The sequence below is a fragment of the Perca fluviatilis genome, chromosome 16 (assembly GCF_010015445.1).
Source record: "Perca fluviatilis chromosome 16, GENO_Pfluv_1.0, whole genome shotgun sequence".
Classification (NCBI taxonomy): domain Eukaryota; kingdom Metazoa; phylum Chordata; class Actinopteri; order Perciformes; family Percidae; genus Perca; species Perca fluviatilis.
Window position 1 is genome coordinate 28,013,723 of NC_053127.1, and position 27,806 is coordinate 28,041,528.

The following is a 27,806-nucleotide window of genomic DNA, read 5'->3' on the forward strand; positions in this document are numbered from 1 at the left end:
GTCTGATTCTGAAGGATGCACCTATAATTTAGTCCAACTGAGATAACAGCCATATATCATGCCGGCAGGCATGTGACTGAAAGTATGATGATCAGCCATGTTCACAGAGAACAATCATTCACCTCCAGCTCACACAGCAGTCATTATGAGCAGGCAAACAGCTACAAAAGGGCAAAAACACAGCCCTATTTGAAGGCAAAAAAAGTAAATGACAAAGTAATTTTCCTTTGACAGTGTTTTATATTGTGATACACTACCTTTTCCCTGGGAACAGTCTCTGAAACACAATCTTTGATAGATAGAAAACTTGTTATCTGGTTTACTCTTAATTTTCTGTCTCAGTGACACTGTAAATTCTGTAATCAACTATGCAAGATGAACAACTAACAAGGGGGGCACTGATAAAGTTATACATGAGTCATTCAAATTATAATCCTTAACATTTTAACAAGATCAAACCCCTTTTTACCATCTTTTCAGTGGTGGAGTCCGCCATTCCTGTGCAAATGACCTACTTACGCACAAGGGATCAACAGGAAATAATGCAAGCATTTAATCCAGGGTTACGGTTTGTAATTATATCTTATTGATACGACCCATACTGTTTACTGTTCACTCTCCTGACACAGAACAGAGCTGTGTTAAGTTACTGCTAATGCAAATCGACTGCTGCTTAGGGCTGGGCATCGAGAACCGATTCCTACTTGGAATCATTTAAAAAATTACGATTCCATCGGAATCGTTTCTTTATTGGAATCGTTTGGAGGATTTGGTTTCAAATCTGATCATGGGTTCCAAATTTAACATGCGCAAGTTTTGGTTTCTATAGCGGCCAGGCGTTGCAGCCATGGAGCACAGTAAGCGGTGCTCTAGTGTGGCTTTATTTTACGTTGAAAAAGCCCCGTCAAACTGCAACCCACCTTTGAATCAAAATAAAACTTTCCTCTTATTTGTGAAATAAGCATGTGACCCATTTCAACTCCACCACTCAAAGAATCAGAATCGAGAATCGATAAGAACCGGAATCGAAAGGAAGAATCGGAATTGGAATCGTTAATATCCAAACGATGCCCAACCCTACTGCTGCTAGTTTATACATTAAACACATTCACCTGGCGAAACACTGGGGGGCTTTTATTGTGAAACAGTCACAGGAAACACAATGCATTTGTCACCGAGGTTGGCACGGCATGCTCTTCATATCTAGTTTGTTTGGCTGCACTGTAAACTCTTCTGTTGTATTTCTATCCAAGTAGCCGCTCAACAAATGTTTTCTGCCCCACGAATTCTGGGATCTGTAGTGTCAAACTGCACTTGCTGTTACAACCAGTAACCACAGGTGTTTAACCACAGGTGTTGACAAATCAGGACTGAAATCGTATAACTTTAGCTCTTTCTACAACACTAAGCCCATGGATGGAAACATATGCACAGTCTGTCGTTACTGTCCAAATATTAGCTAACAAGTAATCTTGCATAGCCAGACCTATCACCACAGAGCTGTGTCAGCACTGGAGAATGGTCTGGCTGCACCCACTAGCATTCTGCTATAGGGGGAAAAAACCCTCTGTCTTGTTTGTATGTCTTTAAACAAATCACAATCTTCTTGGGCGGTGCTAAGCCCAGGATGCAGCAATAGTGCCCTTGCAAAATCGTGTCGGGAGGGAACTTTTGATAGAACATTTGTACGTGGGGAGACGAGCCCTGGCATTAAATTTGCTAAATCCCCACAACAAATATATGCTATACATATTCTTTGTATAACTTTACGACCAACCATTCACCGAAAGAACCAAACAGGCCTGTCATTTTGCACAATCCAAATCTTCCTCAAAACTTGCCATATTCAGCATGTAGGTCGCTAGCTCAGAGGGTTTTGTTGTTTCACTGAGCAGAAAGCAGAAGGAGGGGAGAATCCCCCATGATATACGCGGCCAATGGCAGGCTTATACCCACCGTCCACATTCGGTGAGTCAGCCAAGCTAACGAGTGACCGCATCTTTTAGCAGAATCAGAGCAGAAATCTTTTAAAGGTCCCATGGCATGAAAATATCACTTTATGAGGTTTTTTAACATTAATATGCGTTCCCCCAGCCTGCCTATGGTCCCCAGTGGCTAGAAATGGTGATAGGTGTAAACCGAGCCCTGGGTAACATGCTCTGCCTTTGAGAAAATGAAAGCTCAGATGGGCCGTTCTGGAATCTTGCTTGTTATGAGGTCATAAGGAGCAAGGTTACCTCCCCTTTCTCTGCTTTGCCCACCCAGAGAATTTGGCCAACCCATGAGAGAGAGACATCATGGCTTTCAAATGAGCAAAGTGGCAGTTGGTCAAGGCCACAACCCCACCCTCCACCTTGCCCCTCCCTCTCTCCTCATCAATAGCTACAGGCACAGAAATGGCACATCCTAAGGAAAGCTCATTGTGGGACTGGCTCTAGTGGCTGTAATTCTGCACCAAGGCTGAATTTCAGGAAAGAGACTTCAGATACAGTATTAGGGGACCACTAAGGCCTAAATAAAAGAGACTTCAGATACAGTATTAGGGGACCACTAAGGCCTATATAAAAGAGACTTCAGATACAGTATTAGGGGACCACTAAGGCCTATATAAAAGAGACTTCAGATACAGTATTAGGGGACCACTAAGGTCTATAGAAAAGCATCCAAAGAGCACCATGTCATGGGACCTTTAATGCTACAAATGCAGCGTACATGTGGGATTTCTTCAACTGGACTAAAATGAACAAAAAGAATCAGAATGCATGTATTGAGCAAGTCTTGGTAGGCCGTTAGGGTTTTACTTGTTAGCTACTGCATAGCCCATGTTGAAGAAAACAAACACATCAACCTGGCTACACTAACACACCAACTACTGTAACACCATGATGGGTGGCATGAAGCCTTCATGAGAGTAATGGTACAGTACTGCAAAGGCAATATTTCAACATGTCTCAAGCCACTTTAGTGCCGTTTCACAATCGACATTTCTATTGAGCTTTTCTAATTCAATAAATGAAACTCTGCATGAATCAGGGAAGTATTATGACTACTAACACTGAAGCCTTTCTGAGAAGGCCAAAGATGGAGAAAAAAAAAGTCAAAACCGGGATATGCTGTTTGTTGTCTGGAAGTGACCATGTGACTCTTGCGGACATAAAGCATTTTTTGTCAGCAGTGTTATCTCCCTGGATCTGGGGTTACAATGTGGCTTTTGTAGTCTTGCAGCACTGAAAGATCTAAGTCACTTTGATCCTGTTGGGGGAAAAAAAGTTGATAACACCATGGCTTGAGCTGCAAAATGTGAAGGTGCTGTTACTTACAAAAAAGTGGTTAAACAAACGCAGGACGTCCACAGCAAAAACTGAAGAAACAAGGTTTTCACTAGCAAACTTTCTCAAAGTTTCACATCACCTGTCTGGATCGTAGCCACCCTCAGACTGACCCCCATGCTTAGGTGGCCAGAGGCTTATATATGTTAAGCCCCCTCCCACTAGACAAAACAACTCTTAATTGCTTCAATCATCTCTCAATTATGTTACCATTTAGACATTTATAATTTCACTGCTAGTTTCTACCATGGACAAATAACAATCTCTTGAACAAACCATTTTCCACTCATCTAACTTTAGAAAACACAAAAACTTACACACATTTTCAACTAGAAAATCTACCCTCACCTATGACCCAGATATATGGTATCTTCCACCATCAGCACACCGGAGTGTGACTGCTGCAGGCCCTATATGAAGCAGCACTTTGCCGGTTCAGACCCAGGGACATGTGTCATCCAAAAGTGACAGAGCCTTCGGCACACCGCCTAATAGAGTTTGGTAAATGATCTCAGTTTGGGCTATCCACCTCCTGTGCACGCGTGCACATGCACACACGTGCACGAGCACACACGCACACACACACACAGACTCACTCATGCTTGTACACATACATAAAGAATCAGACCGTCACACAGGTGAAAGCTCCTCTTCTTGCGGATCGTTGAGCCAAGCGTTCAAGCAGAAAAATAGAAAATGTGCTTCCACTCAGAAGACTGCTTTGTGCTCACCGCAGACTCTGCTTTTTTAACAATATCACTCTGCAGCTTTGACGCACACGTTATCTGTCATAAACCTGTAGTTCATATAGTTTTCAGTCTTCTCATACAGTAACCAAACAACTTTGTATAAAATAACATTGCTGGGAGGTGTTGTTGCTGTATTTGCCAAAGCGGCAAGCACAAAGCCATACAAAAAAAAAAAAAAAATCCCTTAGAGAGTGACTGAAGGAGCCACAGGGAGCCTGAGAGAGGGAGGGAGTTTGTCAGACAGCATTTATCTGTGGTATGGTGATGACTCTTTTCCTCCAACCTCTCTGCGAACTAAGCGCTTCCTGCCTTTTGAGCGCATGCAGCCATTTTTGCCCTTGAAACTAAAGCACATGCAATGAATTACAACCATTTTAAAGAGCTGTCAAGAAACAAGAGAGGGCTGGTTGGAAGAGAGACGGTGAGGAGGAGGAATTTGAAGCTGCGCTCTGGGAGAAAGAGAAGCGAGTCAAACAGAGAAATGAAAAACTGCAGAGACGCTTCTGAGCCTTTGATGTTCGCGGGAGCAGAAAAAGCTGCTCTCGCCTCCCTACAGGCGGGGCAGAAGTATCAGTGGGGGACTCACGATGAAGTCAAGGCTTATACTAACTATGAAAACATTTGGCTGAAATTAACAGAATATTACCTGTCTAGTGACAAGACAGCACACCTTCAATAAACCGTACAACAAACATACCCCTGATACGCTTTATATATAATAATTTGTATTCTTGTTCAAGTCTGAAAAAGAATTAAAGACATATACGCATAATAAAAAAAATGTTACATCTCACTTATCTAGAAGCCAAATATATTTTATTGCACAGTTGAAAAAAGTATTCAGGAGGAAAACAGACTGTAAGCGGTTTTATTTCTTTTGTACTGTACATACTGATGATTTAAAGCTATAGGGCGTAGTTTCTGTCTCCCCCATGAGGAATTCTAAGTAATGACAACAAAACTGTCGGCGCGTCCACATGATATAAGCCTTCCGTGACCGCGCACCCCCTGATGAAATGGATCGAAAAGAAAACTTCTGGTCTACAGATAATAAACTAAGACTAAGAGTCTACTTTTGCTTTGAAATAAATGCTGACGTCAGCATGCAAACATGCTCACAATGACAATGCAAAAAAGCGGATGTGTAGCAGTTAGAGCTGGGCAATATATCGATATTATATCGATATCGTAATATGAGACTAGATATCGTCTTAGATTTTGGATATCGTAATATGGCATAACTGGTGTCTTTTCCTGGTTTTAAAGGCTGCATTACAGTAAAGTTATGTTATGTTGTAACTGTATTATTTTCCTTTACCCACTTAGTCATTATATCCACATTACTGATGATTATTTATCAAAAATCTCATTGTGTAAATATTTTGTGAAAGCACCAATAGTCAACACTACAATATCGTTGTGGTATAGATATCGAGGTATTTGGTCAAAAATATCGTGATATTTGATTTTCTCCATATCGCCCAGCCCTAGTAGCAGGTATAATGTTCACCATCTCAGTTTAGCATGCTAACAACTTCTTTACTAAATATAATGGCAATCCATTCAGGACAGACATTTCACTCAAAACCATAAATGTCCACCTCATGGTTGCACAACAGGAAAAGTCTGGGGACCAAGAAATTCATTAGGATTAATCCTCTGGGCACCATAAATATAATAATAATAATAATAATAATAATAAATATATATAATAAATATTTCAGCCTGGATCAAAGTGGTGGACCGACCAATTTAACAATCCAGAGCCATGCCATTAGCATGACTAATTTGTTAAAATGTGCTGTGTTCACACCTCTCAATATGACAAACTCGTGGTCTTCGATGCTTCGGCACAAGTGCTCCAGGTGTTTCTCCAGGTATTTACATTTGCACTTATGTAGGGCTTGTGTTTATTGTTGTATCATTATTACACTTTTGATTGGGGTGTCCAACTGTTTTTCTCTCTCTTTTATTTTTTATTATTATTACTTTTTTTATTTACTATTTACTATTAACGAATATCATAAGGCAGACTGTTCTGGGTTGGTTGTTGGAGGGATTGAAAATGTAAAAAATACAATCTCTGTATAAACAATAGCATTTGTCCTTGAAATAAATAAATAACTAAATAACTAAATAAATAAATAAATAAATATATATATATATATATATATATATATATATATATATATATATATATATATATATATATATATATATATATAAAGAAGTGCTGTGTTTAAGTGAGCTAGCGGTCTCAAAAGCCTGGAAGAGAAGGCAAAATGGACTATTTCATCTGTTCGGATTTCTCCAGTATTTCAAAGTACATGTTTTGTCAGTAACTTGTGAATTTTGTTGTTGATAGGAAAGGCCTAAAAGAATCTAAAATAGTTTTTCTTTATTTTGAGCCCTTTTTTGTAGCATAGTTTGACAATGTATACACAACATTCTTCCTTCACCTGGGGGAGAATACAAAACCCACCAGCAGCATATTAATTCTACCACCATATGGCGCAATTGTCATCTCTTGCAACATGGTTCCCTGTAAATCTCTATAAATGTGGCCTTGATCTCCAGGGAAGGGATAGCTTGGCCTCCACGCCCGCCATGGATCAGCAGGCTTTCCTCTGTACTCCCAGTGGATCGGTTTCAACTGGAAGGTTGGAGGACAGGTGCTTCACTTGACCTGCACTGTCAGGACAAATTCAGAAAAGGTCACACAAGATACCCATCTCACTGGGAATGCAAAAATGCCAAGGTATTCTCAACTGTTTAGCCCTACATGATTGAATTCCACTGACCCCTGAGAGTACCCTGGCCCTGCCTGGCCCTATGTCAGGTACAGTGCCATCAAAGGAAAATTAATGCAAGATGTGTGTATTCGTGTGTGCGTGCGTGCAATCTTTTATAGTCAGCGGTGACTCACTGCTCTCCATTGTAATGGATGCGTGGCTGTGGCTACATGATGGCACAACTTAAAAGAGCTGCACACATTTGCTACTCCTTCAGTACCATGGTGGTTTCTCAGAAGGACAGACAATAAAACTGCTCAAAAAGAAGAGCGAGACAAAGCCTGTATCATTAACATTTCATTTAAGTTAATTTATGTGTGTGCGCCACACACACACACACACACACACACACACACACACACACACACACACACACACAGAGTGGTGTAGAAGGAGAATCCCTCACTTTAATGTGAGTTGGTAATGCTGTTTGTTTCAGCCCTGATGTTCCCTTATTCCTCTTCCATCCTCTTCAACTCGCCCTGTCTGTGGGCCTGTTTAAAGGATAAGTCCAGTAGCAATTCCTTTAACATACTGCATTGTGTGTGTGTGTGTTTTTGCATGTGCTACAAATAACTTTGTCACTCTTTTGCACAAACGTAAGAGGCAGTGACTGAGTGTATACTGAAGTAACGGATACTTTCTCTGGTGATCTGCATGAGGAGAGCTATGAAAAGTAGAAAAGAATGTGTTGTATAACGTCCATGAATTCCAGACCTGGTCTAATGACTTAAAAAGAAGGGGGCCGGCAGGATTAAGAGATTTGCCATCTTTCCTTTTACCTGCTTCTCCCTTCTTCCCTGTGCCCTAAGACACATCTCAACAGCCATCTCTTGTGGAAGAGGGTGGACAGGACAGCTCTAGCCCCTGCTTCCTGTGCTGCAGGCTGCAGCTTTGTCAGATTCCCCTGCTCAGGAGAAACCATTAGTCCAGAGCTTGTCTGATAGGTTGGACACACGTGGGGGTCTGTTCAAGGCGAGAGCCAGAGGCAACATGGAATCGTAGTCTCAGATCACTAAAGGAAGGAGACGATAGAAAAGCAGTAGCAGGCAGGCTGAACTGATGACCATATGGAAATACAAAACACAAACATGCCTTGACAGCAGATCTGTGTGGGCTGGCCACATAAAAGAATATTAATAATCTCCCCTATCAACATCACTGATCATGTTTCTCATGGTCTAGCTGGCTTTAAAGTTGACATTTGTCCCTAAATTGCCTTTTTTTTTTTTTTTTTACACAAACAGCAGTTAATCTGAGAAAAGTCTGCGTTGTTTTTAACAGGCGCTGTGGGTAAGCAAGGGGAAATTGTGAGCTTATAGTGATTTCATTCATACCTTTATATAACTGCCAGTGTCGCCAAGGGGCAGATGGGAGGGATGGGGATGTGATTCTACTGCTGTTTATGTTGGGGTCTCATATGGTGTCCATACCAGTGGACATGGCAGAGCTTTGCATGCCAGACATGCACGCCGTGAATGTCCACTGTGGCTTGCAACAAAATTCAGAGCAGGCTTTTTTCCACTGCTACTCTCACTGTTACGGTGTTGTGAAAAGACATTTGAATTGGACTTCAGTGAGTGAATGTGTTTGCCAAATGTGTGGGTTTAACCCTGGAGGATGTTCCAGATTAATTAGCAAGTAAATAATTAGAGGGTTCTATCTATGCAAGAAAATATAAAAGTGAGAACAAAGCACAGAGTTTCATCCACACTTATACTATAATCAGCCACTTTACTGAAGATATTCCTTTCAACATTGCACTTCATCTGCATCCCTGGCTGTTGCTATGCATATCAAATCTTCCAAAAACTTCATGGATTTGGAGTCAAATCAATTTTCTGATCCCTTTCTGATGATTTTCAAATTTCTTTTAAGTTGTATTGAATTTTCATCTCATCAAGAGTTCTCACACAGCAAGGAGTTTAGATGCTATATATGAAGAAAAAAAAACACTCCAGACACCTGGACACACTTCAGGAAAACAAATCTATAATATATTTTTTGATATGTATTTATGTTATGCCACTATGCACAGCAGCACCTCGAACAACATGTAAAGCAGTGAGGAGCCCAGAGGAGCCCTGCACAGGCTGTTATCTCATCCAGGGAGATAGGAAGTATGGACAGGAAATCTAGAGGGAGGGGGAGGAGAGGGCCCATATGGGAAGTGCAGTGTAAACAGTCTCGGTTTTTTAATCATCCCAGCTCACGTTCGGAACTGGACATGCTTTGATGTTCTCCCTGAGCGCCGCCTCCGCCCTCCCATCCCTCGTTCCCAAACGGCCGTGCCGAGGGCCAGCCAGGGAAACGTGCAGATAGTGGCCTCGGACAGTCGAGGGCTCCGGGAGAGCCGAGGAGGCATTCGGTACCTTGTGGGACACCGAGAAGGGAGACGAAAGAATGTGAAGTGGTGCAGAGTTAACTTGTGTTCAGTCAATTGCCTGCCCTGCCTTAATTATAGCTGATGCATTTAAGGCAGCTCTCAAAAGGTCAATTCAACATTTCAAAGTACAAAGACCCAAAAATACAGCGCAAGGAAGAAAAAAACATCAAGATGGCTTTGAGAGAAAATAGGTGGAGCTCCTTTGATGTCCTTTAATTGGGCACAATGCCCATTGGAGGATAAACTCCAACTCCTTCTCTCAACAGAGGACAGTTGACAATCCTCTCAAGTTCAAAGTTATCCCAGAAGCCTTTGCACTTCCCCTCTGGTCATAATGTAAGCTTCATTTTGAAAAAGGGGGAGAGAGAGTCAAAATTCCTCAGCACTTGTATTTGTCCAAATAGTGCTGGCCAGACCCCAGCCAGTGTTCCAATGAACGTGTTCATTCAGAGGACAGGGCATACTTCCAGGGAGATCACAGTTTAATAGATCAGAGCGAGATGCGTACCAAAGCAAAGTCTTATGACTTGAATAGAGGGAAACTGATTTGGATTTCGGAAACGGATTTCTTCTATCCCAGGCACTCGGAGTTTGTTCCTCACATGCATTAGCAAACATAATCAAAGCAGGATCTGATGATTTATAAGATAAATAACTTCAGTTCTACAGTTACAAAACAATTCGCCAAAAAAAAAAGGGTTGAATATGTGCATCTGCACTGTTTAACGTAACAGCCGGTGAAGGGTCATCTTTTACAACATTGTACGACAGATATAAAAGCCTTGCAGTGTTTAAATGACATTTCCATTTCACTTCTATTGCCAAATGCCGGCTTCCTAGATATCAACCTCTAAAATTAGACAATTCAAATAAAACAGCACGACATCCCAAGGGAGAGACATGTTGATGAAGATCAGCGTGTCAAATAATAACTGCAGCTTATGAAAAAGGGTTGCCATGCTTCAGCATCAAGTCAAATCTGGGGGGTAGCTTCTCCTAAAGTGCACTTGGTGAACTCACAGGCAGGATGTAATCTTACTGAGAGACAATTTGGCTTTGTGGTTATGATAATACATGAAGTCTGGACACCACTGAGGAGAGCGCACAATCTAAGGTAGAATAAGGACAATGACCGTATGAAGCAGAGAACCCCCCCCCATACACTGGAAAAGAAATACATAAAGCAGGACCGTAAAGCAGCATGCAGAGGCAATGAGGACCTGTTGGAACAGGTCTAAGCTGCAACAAAGAGCATCCTGCAGCATAACACCACCTCTATGCACTGTGGGAACAGCCTGGGAAGAGAGCCTGACAAAACTATACCTTCCTAGCCTCGGACAGAACCACAATCAATGGTCTGCTTTAGGGAAACAAGGAAACAGAAGAGCGGACAAAACCCAACTGTACAGACTTTTTAGCCAGCAGAAAGCAAGAAAAAAACAGGGATCTTATCAGCAGAGGATGAAGCGGTCGCCCATTCTGACTATAGCAGAGATAAAAAAATAAAAAAAAAAGAATAGTTTGAATGTGGCACTGGTGCACATTTCTTCACACAGTTAAGGAAATCCGGGCAGGTTTCACTTCTACAATCTTGATCAAGCTCATCACCCATGTGCTACCTTAATATGTACAGTATTTTGCTGAAGCTCTTTGCTGAGAACTGGTGACAGGTTAATATCTTTTCGTGCATTTTTCCTCTACAGCCTGTTTGCATTTGGAACACTACAAAATACTCTGCCAGGTTTTATGGGAAAACAAATAAAGAAAGCTGGAAATTCCAGAAAGTTGTAAGTGTCTTTGATCTCGCCTGCCTGGCCTGCACAGTGAAATGCATCCATAACAGACACATTAAAGCCAAAATCACTTTTAACTGGAGAGGGAGACAGCTTTTGGCTTTTCACAGTGCCCTAATACTGGCCTTTCTCTGTGGGGAAGTCATGTAAATCCTTATCAATTATGGCTAACTTGCAGCATCTGGCTTGCCATTCACAAAACCTCCCACGCCTGGTGAGTGAGAAGTGACATGATCCTACAGTACCTCATATCTGTCGTCCCGTTTCTCTGGAGACTGTAAATAAATTGACACAGCCAAGCTTTGAGGCCCGGGAGCCTTAATCCACTCCTGAATCCTAAATATGCACACTGAATAAAGCATAAAACTTTACATTTGCAAGGTGACAGCATGTTTTTTTCTAAATGGTAAAGAAGAAGCACTTTTGCTTAAATCATAGGTTTGCATGAGTCTAAACATGATTTGCTGTGTTGTTTAAACAGTCTTTGACCACACCTTGATATTAAAAATGTTGGAAGAGCATTAGATGCCATAAATAGTTACTGCAAAACAAAGCTACCATCTTTGAAAAGACACACATAAAAAGGTTGGCAACCTCAACCAAACCCATGTTTTTTCAGGGATAAGTAAAAATAGATTGAAGACAAACTAACCTCAATAACACCTGTATGTCATCACTATTGTTCAAAGAAGATTTTCTGTCATAACATGCTGAGAAGATATGGTGGTATTGTGAGCAGCTCTCTGAAGGATACAGTGTACTGTAACCCATGGTCACTCTATATTATCAGTATTTTGATGGCGTATAGCAACAAGTCCAGGTGTTAACATCATTTGGTTGTAAACTGTTTTTTAGGTTAGAGGGGCCACAATAGTCATTCCTCAGAAGGATTGATGCACTGAACGACAGGACAGCGTGTGTGTTTACATTTTACTTTTTGTAATCTATGGACTTTGAATGTTGAATTGTTACTCTCCAGTTGACACTATTTAACTTTATCAATATTTTTTTCCAATACTGTGAAGGGAGCACATTCAGTTGTAGTAATACTGATCTGATCTCTATCTCGGTTGTCCATTTGTACAGATAGAAGACTTCTACAATAAAATTATCAATGGCAGGGTCCCCTGAGACAAAAAATAATTAACAGGCCAATGTAAATGCAGGCCTACTGCTTATCAAGGCAAAAAGGATGCCAAGTGGTAAAGCTGTGGTCCTTCAAGACCATATATCCTCATAGCCTATATCTACATCTGCCTAAGTGTCTTTATGTGATTTGAGGGCGCTATTGCCTTGTAGAGGAGCCTGTAGACACTGTGGGCTCCTGTGACACAGCTGAACTACAACTCTGACAACAGGTGCCGCACCCGCACTCCTGTCCAGTGATTTCCTCATTTTATTGGAGGTACAGTAAAGAATGAGTGAGAATGGGATGCTTTTTTATGACACCTTACCTGCATTAGTTTTCCCTCCGCGTAGCCGGCACTTCCTCCCACGAACACCCCTTCCAAAGTGATGGTCTTCCCCATCAGCAGTGTCACCTTGATGACAGCTCGGAGGGCCGGCCGCTCGGACTCCAGGCCCGGCTGGCCCAGCACCACCTGCAGGGCCGCCATGAGCAGCCACGGCCAGAGCCCGGCCAGGCGCCGCTGGGGGACGGTCATGGCCTCGGCTGTAGCGGCGGTGCCCGGCCGCACATGGTGGACTTCAAAGCAGACAAGCACCGCGGATAGACAAACGGAGAAAGTATTTTTATGTCCCAACTTCTCCTTTCCGCCTCGATGACTACTGCTAAACAGATACAATCCAAACTTTTAAAGCTGAAGGTCTGTCATCATAACACGTTTGAATGTCCTAAAACTTCCATTCAGCACCAGAGTCATATTGGAACTCCACACGTTATAGAAAATGCATATTAGGCTACTCAGTGCCCAGTCCCCATGGAACAATGCGCTTCCTTACAGAAAACCGATATCTTCCGAAATACAATAAGCTTGAATGAACTTTTATCCAGTGTCATTAATGTTGGTGGCGAAACATTGCATGCTCAAAGACACACTGTTGTCTTAGAGCTTGAAGCGTGCATTGGTTTCCAACAGCCTGGTCTTCATGAGATACACAACAAATGTCCTCATTTGTAAAGTGTTTGCGTTATAGTTGAGCTGCTGTATCCTCTCCCAGAAGGGCAGGTCCTGGCAACAGTGTACCAATCTTCATCCGTATCCAAACTGCTATTATTTATTTATTATTATTAATATTACAGTGTACACCGGTCACTGTACCTTATAATCACATTTTGCGACCAAACACAAGTTGACAAACGGCGTCAGAAGATAGCACATCCTGTGGGCGCCACATTTTCTGGATAAATCCACAAAAACGCAGTAGAGCGACAACTTGAACTTCAAAGGCTGGGTTGCAGGTTGCCGCCGGAAAGTTATAAGGCATGTTGACAGATAGTGCAGTGCCAAAAAGTTGGGTCATATTTTTACAACCAAAGAGTTGCGATAAATAATCCTCGAAGTTGTTAAATTCAGTAGGATACACCGCCCTATCTAATGATTAACCCAAGCAAATGAACCGTTGTCTTACTTCACTTACTTGGTAATTATATTGGGTCCGAAACCAAAGCGACTTCTCTAACAAACCCATCAACTTATTTTCTACAGTCGGTCCTCATTTAAACCAACTCACTGTAAAAAAAATAAACACACAACACACACACACACACACAGGCTTTTCTCTGAGTTCAGTGCCTCCGCTGCACTGTAAGAAATTAGATACGATCCTCCCGAGAACACCGAGGGAAAATGAATTGTTTATCAAAATCATCAACGATTACAGAGTAGAAACACTACAAAAAGTACGTGATAAGAGTGGTCCAAACTCCGTGTGATCTCCATTTAAAGTTGATAAAGTGAAGAGACGCCGTGTAGTTATGACACCGTCCCAAAAGTCTACCTCCCGGACTGTCTCTCGCTCCCCTGGGATCTCATTGACACTCTCTACCTGCTCACTGTCCTGCTGCCTTCCAGTGCTGTCGGAGATTGGGACTTTAGAGAAACGATGCACATCAACGACCAGATGTTTGGGCAAGGGTGGATTTTTGTCACGTCATTTTTTTTTAGAAGGAGAAGCCGTGTAAACAAATTATGTTACAGGTAATTATTATTACGCTGCTATCAAAATTCAAAAGTAATAGTTACAAAAAGTAGGCTATTTGCTCCTTTGTTCATGCAATGCGATGTGACTGTGTAATGGCAGTCTTTGATAATAAGCAGCTATCAAATACCAATATGTATTACAGGCTTCGTTTGCAACCCCAAAACACTTGCATGTCACAGAATTAAAAATAAATAGTTAAAGTAATACCGTAAAATGAGCTTCCGAATAGCACCTGAAAGCCACACTGGAGGCTGAGGGCGGAGCAGTTCTTGCAGCAACAGCAAATCAAAAACGAGTAAGTGGCTCCCTCTAGTGTACACAATCCTACAGAACCAGCAGACACCTTTAGGACACAACTGCTGTGTCAACAAGAAATAATGAAAATTCACATACACAGCAAACCATCAAGCCAAATTATTGGACATATATTCAACTTTAATTATAATACTTTTACACACTTGCAATTAAAAAAAAAACACTTCAGTGACACGTTCAAAAAACCCTGCACCTTTTAAGTGATGCAGTGGAAAAATAAAAAGGTGGGGAAATGCAACCACCACTTGGTCACCATCATAAAGCAATCAATATCAACAATCAATAGGATTATATTTTCATACACTTATTCAATATTTTCTCCCCCATTACAGCAGTTTGTTACAACTTGCTATGACAAACACTACCAGTTATGCTATTAAAAACTAAGTCAAGCATGCACATTACATGGGGACAGCCAGAGGTAGCCTTTACTGTAGCAAATCTGTATAAATTATACTTAAAATTACAATTCTTTAAAAACATTACAAGATACTTACATTTTAGAAAATACTGTGGTAAAAATATAGAGGTAAAACCTTTTTTTAATGTTTTGTTAATCAAATTATTGTATTTTCCAAAGTCACTAACAATAAGGAAAATCACTGCTATTAAACAAATACTGTACACAAATGTACAGCCTACAACTACTTTTGCTACAAGAATGAAATAAAATTTAAAATAGAACGCATCTTTTACACAAAACTCACTAAAATGGAGAATAAAGTCTGATAATAGTGAGAATCTGAGATCAAATCCTGAAGTGAATCAAGACTCCCTGTCACATGCCAATCAAATCAACAAGTTGAGATCTAAAACGAGAAATACAACCAACTGTCAGTAAACTTGTTGCAGTGATGACTTGCAAACATACATTCACATTTTAAATGCCTTTTTCTTCCACTGGTTTTATTCTGACCGTGCTCCCTAGATGTTAAATAATGTCTTACCTAAATATTTGGTGTACTTCCTGTCCATTTGCTGTTATCGGCCTGACTGGTATCCCTCAGACTGTCGCTAACCTCGCCACCTATAACCTCCGTGTCCTTTGCATCATCAACGGTAACCTTGCCAGGGCACAGAGGAAACCACAGCAAGTAACGTACAGGTCTTCTGCTAAGCTGTTACACGTTCTCTAATCATATATGAATAGGTCTGCTGGACAGACCTCACCCAGCCATTCCTGGCAAAGTCTTTTAGAAAAAATAAAGCTAATTGCCTTCAGGGGATCTACAATGTAGAGACTTACCTCGGATATGGCATCTTCAGGCATTTTGTCAGGTACTGAAACCACAGATTCTTCCTGCTGTTCGCATTTGACTAGATCAGCATGGCCTGACACAGCCATTATAATGGATCCATACAAAGGGTTAGCTTTCATGGTGCTGGCAGGTTTGTCATACATCACGGGGTTACAGGTGAACGGCACTAACACAGGGCCTGGCTTCTCTGGGGTCACGACTCTAACCAGGTTGTTATTGGGCGGAGTTTGCATCACCTCATCGGCAATCTGGAAAATTGTGTCCAAGTTAATGTCAAATTTTTTCACCTCCTGGTGTTCCATGTTCTTTATATCCTGGTTGTTGTCCCCATGGCACAACATATTCACAGGATAGCTCGCCTGTAACAGTGAAATAAAAAGATATGTTTTAGACACAGTAAATGTTCAAAATATTCCCTGCCTGGTACGGAAACAACTCCGAACAGGACCGCAAGGCCCTGCAAAGAGTGGTTTGTTTCGGCTGAACATACAATCAGCGCAGCCCTACCCTGCCTAAAGGATATTTATATCAGGCGCTGCGATAAAAAGGCTAAGAGAATCATTAAAGATCCAAACCACCCAGGTTAAAGGCTTTTCTGTTGAGGTCGGGAAGAAGGTACTGGATACACCAGGCCAGCACTTAAAGGTCCCATGGCATGAAAATGTCACTTTATGAGGTTTTTTAACATTAATATGCGTTCCCCCAGCCTGCCTATGGTCCCCCAGTGGCTAGAAATGGCGATAGGTGTAAACCGAGCCCTGGGTATCCTGCTCTGCCTTTGAGAAAATGAAAGCTCAGATGGGCCGATCTGGAATCTTCTCCTTATGAGGTCATAAGGAGCAAGGTTACCTCCCCTTTCTCTGCTTTGCCCACCCAGAGAATTTAGCCCACCCATGAGAGAGAGACATCATGGCTTTCAAACAAGCAAAGTGGCAGTTGGTCAAGCCCCCTTCCTCAAGCAGCTACAGACCCCCCTTAGCTACAGACAGAAATGGCACATCCTAAGGAAAGCTCATTGTGGGACTGGCTCTAGTGGCTGTAATTCTGCACCAAGGCTGAATTTCGGGAAAGAGACTTCAGATACAGTATTAGGGGACCACTAAGGCCTATATAAAAGCATCCAAAGAGCACCATGTCATAGGACCTTTAAAGTCTCTGAAGAAACTTCTACCCTCAGGCCACTAAGATCCTAAATGAGGACACTGCCTAACCCCTGTGGTCCAAATGCGCCATGGTCTGGCTGCGCTGTGGGTTTATTCTGTCCGCCGCTATGCGTCATAACACACTGGGAGCGTCTCAGAAACGGAGCGTTTTGCCTGCATATTTTGTTGTTTCGGTAATTTTTTCCTGGATATTTGTGCTTCTACCATAAAAGTAAATAGTCTACATAGTTAAATGGTTTCTGACATTACTGTATGTCCAGTCATGAACGACATGGATCAAAAGGTTTGTGGCTGTGTTTCAGTTGTTAAAATAGTGTAGTGATGTTATATACGATCGGGAGTCTTCACAGTGTGTTTATTTTGAAAATTGACCAGATGCTCTAGCTGTTCCACTTCCTGCCCAGCCTGTTGACCTCCCCACCAAAAATAGATCTGCCACGTATTTTTAGCAGAGCAGAGCGGAGAGACGCTTCTGGGATGCACTGTGTAACGGCTGGTGGAATGCCCCCCCCCCCCCATCACACAGATTTGTTGTGTGACATTGATCACATGACTGTGGATAGAAAAGTGACCACACTCCAGATCACCTACCTGGTAATAACTGTGGGGAGAAAACGAGCCTGTCTGAATCCCACTACCTGCCATATGTGATGCCACAAGGTTCTGATGGTAGCACTGGCAAACTTCAACAAGACAAAAGATAATATTTTAGATTATAAAATGCAGGATTTGGGTTGGAGTTGAAACCTACATTTTTGCATTCCCAATTAATAAGTACTATTGATTCTACACACAGAAATGTTCTCCTCATTTACCAACATAAGTAAAGTGATGTAAATAGTGTGGTTTATAACTCTCATCCCATACTATCCTAACAAGTGAACTGATGTCATGCTCACCTGGGGAATAGTAGCCAGGCGGATATTGTGCATTTGGAGAAGTAAAAGGGAAATTTGGGTTTCCATGGTTTGCACGGGACAGTAAACTCTGCTGAATGTGCATGGCATTGGCGCTTGAGGCTACCCCAGCATAGTGGTGGCTTAAAGACACTTGTAACCCTTTGTCTGCAGCAAAGACAGTCGGCGAAAGAGCTGCACCATGGCCTCTTATCAGGAATCGTGGTGGGACTGGGGTTCCATTGTGTGCTGTCATGGGCTGAGCTTTATTGGGATAGTAAGGATGAGTTGACTCCTGATGTGTGGGGCTAAGCAGTGAAGTACTGACTGCAGAAACAGGAAAAAGCAAAGCATGACGACAACCTGTTAGACATCCATTATTGAAATGTAAAGCACTGGATTGTGGAATTAAAACTATAATATATAATAAAAATAAGACCTTTGGTTCAGATGAAAAGTGATGAAGCATTTAGATGTATAGTGATTTCCCAAGTGGGGTTTGTGGACACTTTTCAGTCCATGAAATGTTTAGGAAATAGTTTCATTTTACAGTAGTATTAACTATGTGACTACAGGGGAACTCGTGTGGCCATTACAATATATTTCTGATATCTACAGCTACTCCCTCACTGAAATACAGCCATGAGAAGTCATGCAGTGACACTTGCCTCTTTTCACATTTTTATCTGTGCCATCATCACCCCCACTGTATCGCAGGTACCGACTCGGGGGCCGACTTTTCACGTTCACACCAGCTTGTATCTTTGCCTTGTTGTCGACAGTGAGTCTCCTCAGACTCGCAACAAGTTCAGGTTGGTCTCGCTGGAAGTTTGGGTTGTAAAAATGATGATATGCTGCATTGTCCCAGGTGTCTTTAACAGCCGGATCGGCTTTCCTGAAGCCATACAGATTCAGCTGACGGACAAAGCTTGAGAAGTTGGTCGTTTTGAAGGAGTCAGCGTTGTCCGGGGTGGTGATGTTGCTAGGAGACAAGATCTGTCTCTCGAAGAGATGCTGATCAATGACGACCACCTGGCCGAGTTTGTCCCAGTAGATGGCGTCATTTAGCGGGTTGTTCACTAAACGCCATAGTTTGGCAGGAAAGTTATTAGGGTTGATGCTGTCTGGGAGGGAATTTTCACCGACATCCATGCTTAGCTAAGTCTGTAAAATAGGAAAAAGAGGTCAAGTTGACTTGGCTTCAACTCATCATCTGAATATCAGGCCAACCGTTATCAGTTAAGTAACGTTAGAGTAACGTAGCTATGGATTTGATTTCTTTGGCTAAGGTTAACGTTAGTAAAAGTGGTTAATCATGGCTAAATTACTTCATCTAATGTTAATAACGTTAAAATGTGTAAAGGTGGAGTATTAGCTACCTAAGGTTAGCATTAATGTACTTTTTTGTTAATGCTAACGTACATTTACTACCAGTTAAGTTAGCTATAGCATTATGAAGTAAGTTAGCTACCTAATTAACTTTAGCTGGCTAGATTTTAACATTGGGCTAATGTTACACATAATTAGCTAGTAGTGGATAATGTTAAAAAAATAAAATAACCTCAAACCCATGCTACATTAGCTACTTCTTATGTTTGCTAATGACAGAGTTAGCTAACTAGATAAAAAAAATAAAAATCCTGTAACATTAAATTGTTAACTTTAGCTGTAACATTAGTGTGGGGTTAGCTAGGGTTAGTGACAAGACCTGAAAATGCTTTTAGCTAGCATTTAACGTTAGCTAGCTAGCTAACTGGTCTGTATTTTAAGTTATTTTCTTAGCACAGTAACGTTAATTAAGGTTGCATACAATTCTTTCGATATATCCTTGTATTGTTTGGGTCATGCTACACCAAGAAGAAACATCATGACAGGTGAACTGTACCTGGAGCTCCAAAGATGACTCTCTTCTGTTCTCCGGGCCGTTGGAAGTGTTCCCGAACCGTTGGAACTGTTGGAGTTTAGACGTTTCATCTGACACTGACTGATTCTGGGGCCAACTGCCAGGATTCTATAATATTCTACAGCTAGACAGGACAGCTTATTTGCTCCTTCTAACGCAGGTTTGTGTGTCTAAACTGTCTATTGGGACAAATATGTGGTGGGAAAGTATATTAAGACCACTACTATGTATAAAAAAAACAACAACCTGCAAGTTTAAGTCCTGCATTCAAATGTTGTTAAAGAGTATGGAGCAACAAAATAAACTCATCAACAGTAAACGTGCTCCATTGTCCCATTCATTGGTTTATATTATTATATACATGAAATCTTGGGCTAAACTACTGCCAGTAACATGGAAGTGGTTGCAGATAGCCAAGCTGGAGCTGAGTTTTGGGGCATTAAACCTATCACATTTTCTAACATATAACATGTGAAAGAAGATTTGATTTGTAAAGTAGTAATAACTATAGCTGTGATTGTGAACCAAATGCAGTCGAGTAAAAAGTATGTTTCACTCTGAAATGGAATGTAGTGGAGTATAGTTTAAAGTAGAATACAATTAAAATGATAAAGTATAGTACAAATGTACTATGCATTTAGCTACTGCACATCACTTGCAGAAATTAGATACAATTCTCTTATTTGAAAAGTTGAAATAACTAGAATAATAAGGCAGCAAAACCTTATGAGTATGTTGATATTTAATGTAGATAGATAGATAGCAAGGTTCAACTTTGTTTTGTTTTTACCCTCGTTAATTATACACGTCAGCCTCAGAAAAAATGCACAGTTGTGCAAAGGGAATGCAGGAAGCCAGAATGTGTTAACTGTACCTGTGCCAAAATGTGCATGCAAATGTACTGTACATGATTGAATTTATGTTTAGATAAAATTGCTTAATTGTATAAAAACACAGTATTTCCAACATTATGCTTAAAACAAATAGGTAAAAAAAAAAAAAAAAATGACAGCGATAAGTGATATAATACAGTGATATATTTATAATTATAATAATATATAAAAAACAGACAATGTAATAACAGTTTATTTAAAATGCATATAGTCAAAAACCAGAGAGGGAGAAAAACGTTTTTGTGAATTTTGTGAATGTATTCTTCATTTAATGGTCATGGAGTACCATTTAATTTAACAGATTTTAGTTAAAAGTAAGAAATAGTAAGGTATATGTCTGATCCAGAGGGTAACTTTTGTACAGAAATTAGTGTGGATCAAAAAGGGGAGCCATCAAGGCAGCATTTTCAACAGTAAAATTAACGGTTTAAGTCCAAATGCTTAAATCTACTTGGATTAAAGTTATAGGTATATGTTAAAAAAGCATCCAGGTGGTCTTCATTCTGAGACACAAATACAAACCCACCCATTATCCATCCACTTCTCTGTCCATCCATCTTCTACACTATAACACGTCTTTGTTTTTGAACATCAATTATTTTAGTATAATCCATAGACTGTAAAAATAAGGTTTACATTTTCAAAGCCTTCACTGGTCCTAATCCTTTAGGGCTGGTTGAAATGCATGCATGCATGACCAAATAAATAACAATCAATGTTTAGTATACTCATAATAAGTTTAAGGACATAATAGAACAAACATACAATGTGTGACTTTACAAAACATTTCAAGTATAATCCCTGTAACTGAAATGATTGCTTTATATGATGGAGATATAAAGAGTTTTATACAGGCGCACAATAGGGACCCCTCTGTGCTAGGTCCTCACAGTCAGTGACGTAATTCCCCAGCGACTGAGACATATTCAAAACATTAATCCGTTTGATATTTGGGTATTACAATCGCATTTTCTCCAGGAGCTTAAACATAATGGCATTGGAAACGGTCCCCAAAGACCTTCGCCATCTGCGTGCCTGCCTTCTCTGTTCTTTAGTGAAGGTAAACTGTGAATTACGAGAAGGAAACTCAAGCTAGCATCTCTGCTAACGTGTAGCTGCTTTCTGCGCTGCATTTTGTTGTGTTGTGTCTCAGAGGAACTAAAACTTTTAAAGTAATGCTTTCGTGATGACTTTTATTTACTCAATGGCGCAAAAAGACGGATTGAATTTGTTCCATAACTTGTTTTCATCAAGCCACTTGGTCTGTTCGTCTTCTAACAAGCCATGTTTGTTTGGCTAAACTCAAACATATCACGTCGACGTTACACGAACTGGAGTACGTTTTTACACAGCCGCCAATAAGAAGTAGTCTTGGTAAGGCTGTTGGTTTTAGAAGTAGTTCGTATCTTACTTTACATGCGTGTCCTTTGATTTATTGTCCTGGATTAATGTAGTCTAACATGAACTCTCTGTCTCTCTCTCTTTTCTGCGTCCTGTCTTTTTCAGACCATTGACCAGTTTGAATACGACGGATGTGACAACTGTGAGTCGTACCTTCAGATGAAGGGGAACCGAGAGATGGTTTATGAATGCACAAGTTCCTCGTTTGATGGGTAAATATATATGTATATATATATTTTTGTTTTAGCATTGACGATTCAAAAACCTTTCACGTGGATTTAACACTTTTCTTAATGTTTAGCCTACAAAATCCTGTCTTGTTTGTCCACAGCGTAATATCCATGATGAGTCCTGAGGACAGCTGGGTAGCTAAATGGCAGAGGATAGGTAAGGAGGATGTTTGACCATGACAAAAAGTCAATTAATAATACTGTGTGGGTTTATCACTCAATACGATGTCAATAAGGGCCTTATTTACTTTACAACAAAAAAAGTGTGTGTGTGTATATATATATATATATAATTTTCAGTTCGAGTTATTGAGTAGGGCTGCACGATATGAGGAATATATGCGATAATGTTGTTGAATATTGCGATAACATTATTTGCTATAAACAGATATGTAAATGTATTCAGTTCTGTACTAACTGCTTGTTGAATTTAAAACAAATTAAAGCAAATCATTGCTTACATATTTATTGAACAAATTGTACATTGAATTAAATGTAAAAGGAACCACTAAAAAAAGTGACCAAATCTCTTGAGTGTCTTTCGCAATATGTCGCAGCCTTTTGCGGTATGTATATTGCACCAGTTGATATTGCAATGACGATTAAAAAAAAAAAACAGATATTTTGTGCAACCCTATTATTAAGTCGTATATTTTTTGCTCCATCCTACAGGCAACTTCAAGCCAGGCGTATATGCAGTGTCAGTGACAGGAAGACTACCTCCAGGTACACTTTAATCTAACTGCACTGTGTATAATATGTAGCAAGTTTAATGTTGGGCTTTTTCTTGTACGAATTCCTTCCTTATTGAGTATTACGTTTACATAACTTTTCAACGTTCTCGTTTTCTGAAGGTGTGGTGAGAGAGTTGAAAAGCAGAGGAGTGATCTACAAATCCAGAGATACAGCAGTGAAGTCATAAACCTGGCTGCTTCCAGTTGTCTGACTAGCCACACCAGAGCAGTATCCTACTGCAGCACCAACTCCTGGAAGACATAACAACAGCGGGACTCAATTTGATCATGTCTGTGATGTCTTATGGGATTGCCCTCCAACTGTTCAATTTTTGTTTGTTGTGATTGGAAATATTAGCATGCATGCTTACATGGGGAGAAGTGGATGTCTTTTATTTCTTTGATTAATTAAGAAAAAAATAAAGGTCTGTTTTTATTAGAAATGTGAGTATTTGTTTTTAGCACAGTAACCCGTAAACACAGTGAGATTTGTTGATTCAGGTACAAGCAGTGTGTTATTCAGTAGACAGTGAAATGCTGTGGGTTTCAGATCGTTCCCAGTGCCAAAGATGATACAGCACAATTCCAGTTCCCCTAGAAAATGACCCTAAAAACAGCTTCCCAAAAGTCCATGAAAAAAAACTGCAAAAAACAAAGCTCGTCAAAGTCCACTGTGTACAGTATTCAATAACTAGTTTGCTCAATACAACAAATTGGTGTATAGAGTGTATATGACATGAAGACACTGAACATTGTTCAGAAAGTTCTTTGTATTCACAGAGAAATCCCCCTAGTGTAGCTACTGAACAAGCGACTGATTGGAAACCCCACAGAGGAGGAACTGAACAGTTTATCATTTCTGTTTTGAACAAATACTAATAAAACATCCTTGTATTATTTATTTGCATTGGTGGAAGAAGTATTCAGATCTGTAAGTAAAAGTACTAATGCCACACTGTAAAAATACTCTTACAAGTTAAAGTCCTGCATTAAAAATGTTACTTAAGTAAACGTATGCAAGTATCATCAGGGAGATGTAGGCCTACTTAAAGTATTAAAAGTGAAAGTACTCAATGTAGTAAAATTCTCACATATTAGAAACTGGAAGTGATCAAAACTTTTAACTGTCAATCAACTAAGTGTTTAACCAGCTTATGATGTCAGCTGGACTTGTAGGTCTGTGTATTGTTGGGTAGTTCAATTCATAATAAAACATTGTACAGTAGGCTTCTTGAATAAATCTACTTTGTGTTATTTGGGTCACATGGTGGTGCTTTCCCCTGAGTTCTGGAATTAAATGCAGTGAGAAACCTTACCAATAGGGGGAACCATCAGCCAAACTATTAGTGGTGTTAATCTAGCTGTGTGATTCTCATCTACAGAACAGTAGTTTCTCCAGTTAAATGTTAACCTTTCCAATGTCCGTCCCTGCTCTAGCTACTGTTTCATTGTACAATAGTCTGTAATAACATCTGAGGTTTGTAGGTTGTCGCCCCTGTGCTGCTGTGTGTATCACTGTTCAGTTGTATAGTAGCACTCTATTGTTGGCTTCTATTACTGTTGAGGAAGATTTGTTCATTGCTAGAGGGTCTGAGCATTGTCTAGGGCTGCTCGATTATGGAAAAAAATATAATCACGATTATTTTGGTTAATATTGAAATCACGATAATTTAACACGATTACTCGTTGATTTCTGGAAAGATGTTGCAATTATTGAACTTAAAAAAACAGTGGAAAAAGTTAAATAAATCAACAGTAAAAAAAAAAACACATACAACTGTGAAATTTGCCGTAATACTTTTCCTATTTAAACTTTATTTTTTCCATTCAGAAAACGAGAAAATAAGAGTTAACTTGCAAAACGTAATGAGCTAAATAATTGTTTTTCTCGATTATTCTGTTTTTGTGATCGTTGGGAGCCAAAATCATAATCACGATTAAATTTCGATTAACTGCACAGCCCTAGCATTGTCCCATTTTACTGTAACCCGATAGATCGGGGTCATGCACACGCAGGACTCTTCTAAATCTCTGGAAGTAAGTAAGTACAGTGAGCTCTTGCTCTCTGCGCTGATATTCAGTTACTTAGGCACGGTTAGTGAGACTGCTCTTTGGAATAAACAACTGAGACTGCCATGGTTTAGTAAAAGGAAGGAGATAGGTTTTTATCTCCTGGTCCTCGATCATAATGCCCATTATAAAAACACACGCTCCTTAAATAGTGTCAGAAAATTAAATTCATAACATTCAGTCCAAGATATGGAGCACAGAAAGATGTTTATGAAAGGAATTCAAAGGGCTGCCCTATGACTTAAAGATGATAGTTTTGCCACCACAAAAATGAATTCATGTTTATTCCCAGCAGGGAGTTGACATTCAGTAAAATAATATAAGGTGTAAACAGCATTAAACACGTTTTTTTGTTGTTGTAATTTGATATACAGGAAAGCTGTCCCAGTTTCATGTATGCAGGATCATTTCTAACTTTACGGGTCATGGAGGGAGAGATAAGAGAAAGTCTTAGAATGGCGTGCAACATATGCCATAACCTTCCTTTTTTTTCTTTTTTTTTTTTTTTTAACCGTAATGAACAAGGAAGTAACATCTACGTTAAATAATGTTAAAATATCAGGAGAGGGGGTTTAATGCATCCGTTTTTAATGATGATACATTACTTCTTATGTAATTTATCTCTGCAATGAAAGATACTAATCTACTGTGGCCAGGTCATCTCCTGAAGAAATAGTGTTTTGCCTCTTCTCAATACTGATTTCATAAGGTGTGTTGTACTGCAGGATGTGTAGGAGTGGAACGTGTCGGATTTGTCATATAATGGGCTTTCACAGGCCTTGACACTGTAACCACGTTTGCACTAGAAGTGTACTCTAACAGCGTGCAAGGACTCAGTTTGTTTGAGTTATTCTGTTCAGTGGAAACACTCACACAGCCCTCTTCACCCTTTTTTAGTTTGCACTTGAAACAGTTATCTGTATTAACGGATCACTGAGGCTCAGTTACTGTAAGCAACGATGCTACAGTGCAGATAACTGACACACATGGTTGATGGCTGAGTTTTAGGAAACTAGCTTTGATAGAGGCAAAGTTGTTTTATACGATTCTAAAATACGTCACAATTATTTTTCCTTAATGGTGGTGGCCCTGAGACACCATTTTAATAAAAAAATGTATCGTTCATCAATTCATCATAATTTGCTGTGTTAACGTTCTCATCAAGCTAAATAGGAAGATCAGCATGCAGAGACAGTTATTATCTCATGTCGTAATCTTTAAAATGTCTCAATGTTCACAGTTTTCCTCACTGCTGCCACATGAAGGACAAGAGGACCACAATGGACATAAGTTGACTTTTAGGTAGACATTAATGTGTGATGTATCCATTGAGCATTACCATGGTAATAATATTTTTGCATTAAAACCGTGCTTCCATAGTAAAGAAATACCCAACCTCATGTGTATTGACAACAAATGAAAACTAACTCATCTCAGCTTTATCCATGTAAAGGACTTCATAAGTGCTGTATAAATAAAGTGTATTTTTTAATGGATGTTGTCCTAAATGAAGGACCGATGTGGAAGTGGGGAGAGGACACATGGTTCTGTTCTGCTTTGTGGACAGTTAGCGGACAGCCTGGCTCTCTTTGTGTTTGTTTGATACAGACGACATGCAGCGCAGGTAGACAAATACACTGAAGGTGTAAATGTGTGAGTGGCTGTTTGATACTCTATTCAGGATTATTTCTCCATCTTTGGCCCAATGCATGCAGGAATACCCTTACCCCTGTGAGTCACAGCAGGAAAACATGGGTATTAAAATATTCTTGCATGTGTGCAGCCATATAGACTTCATCCTACTTTTTTATAACATATAAAATGATTCTCGGCTCTGATACACATCATGTTGTTTGCCTGGGAGTCAGCCATTTTACAAGTAAAAAAAGAAGAAGCCATATGTCTTAAATACAGAGCCCCAGTAACACTCATCCATTTGAAAAGCAAAGGCCTACATCTCCTATTTTATGTTAAAATATGAATACACTTTGGTGCAGTCGGCCACTTTGCTGAATAAATGTAAAACTCACATTTTCTGAAATAAATTACAAACCATATATCACTGTGATTATTCAAATGTACAAAAATATTTGTCATTCTTTCCAATCCAAGCGGAACAAAGACTTTTTTTTTTCGCACTGAGAATCTACCGCCAGTGGTTAGAGACAGTTTATAATCAAATGAGAAATAAACCACAAGTCCGTCTGTACGCCTCCATGTGGGCTTCTTAACTCAACGCAGAGCTGAGTGCATGTGAAGATGAGTGCAGCAGCATCAGTTCACTGCTCAGCTTGACCTTAAAACAAAACAACTCCATACTGAAGTTGTTTTCCCCTGTGAGACTTGAACCTCTTTTCTCTTCAAACACACATGTGGGTAAAGTCATTTCACGAGAGCTGCGAAGTAAAAACAAAACCGAGAACTAGGGCTCAGCGCTGCAAGACTTCCACAACCACACAGGAAGGCGTTGTCATGAAGGCTGTCAGCTCCGCCCATGCACTCTCCTCTACAAGTCGAGCGTTGTACCAGCAGCATCTGAGCGAAGCGAGAAGAAGCACGCCCTTCATGTTCGCACTCACAGGGGACACACGGGCCTGTCTGCCACGGCCTCATTGGTGCTCACAACTACGGCTTTTGCCCTTATTTGGATATGTCAAGGCTTTAAGCCAAAGGGAAAGTATTAGATCAGAAAATGAGGTGTTGACTCAAGGTTTGTAGTGCCTCAGCT

The 27,806-nt window shown here is 40.3% G+C and overlaps 3 protein-coding genes across 5 annotated transcripts in view; 1 reads left to right on the top strand and 2 right to left on the bottom strand.

The window, feature by feature from the left end:
* Window positions 1-14,055, bottom strand: part of LOC120544024 (E3 ubiquitin-protein ligase RNF43) — a 97,239-nt gene extending 83,184 nt beyond the window's left edge. For all 3 annotated transcript variants that reach the window (XR_005636427.1, XM_039777525.1, XM_039777524.1), the window contains exon 1: window positions 12,504-14,055. Coding sequence is in view for 2 of the 3 variants with exons in the window: in XM_039777525.1 (XP_039633459.1) it covers window positions 12,504-12,713 (210 nt within the window). In the remaining variant the exon portion in view is untranslated. The remainder of the gene's footprint in view (window positions 1-12,503) is intronic.
* A 573-nt stretch (window positions 14,056-14,628) lies between these two features.
* hsf5 (heat shock transcription factor family member 5) lies at window positions 14,629-19,894 on the bottom strand. The gene is made up of 7 exons (XM_039776776.1): window positions 19,733-19,894; window positions 18,516-19,011; window positions 17,851-18,174; window positions 17,543-17,634; window positions 15,776-16,147; window positions 15,477-15,593; window positions 14,629-15,338 (listed from the first exon to the last, which is right to left on the bottom strand). Exons 2-6 carry the CDS (start codon window positions 18,997-18,999, stop codon window positions 15,477-15,479), a joined length of 1,389 nt encoding a protein of 462 aa, XP_039632710.1. The 5' UTR covers window positions 19,000-19,011; window positions 19,733-19,894; the 3' UTR covers window positions 14,629-15,338.
* Window positions 19,895-21,524: 1,630 nt separating this feature from the next.
* Window positions 21,525-23,905, top strand: supt4h1 (SPT4 homolog, DSIF elongation factor subunit). The gene is made up of 5 exons (XM_039826343.1): window positions 21,525-21,703; window positions 22,150-22,256; window positions 22,376-22,431; window positions 22,947-23,000; window positions 23,129-23,905. The coding sequence occupies exons 1-5, from the start codon at window positions 21,635-21,637 to the stop codon at window positions 23,194-23,196; spliced, it is 354 nt and encodes a 117-aa protein (XP_039682277.1). The 5' UTR covers window positions 21,525-21,634; the 3' UTR covers window positions 23,197-23,905.
* The last annotated feature ends 3,901 nt before the right edge of the window (window positions 23,906-27,806 follow it).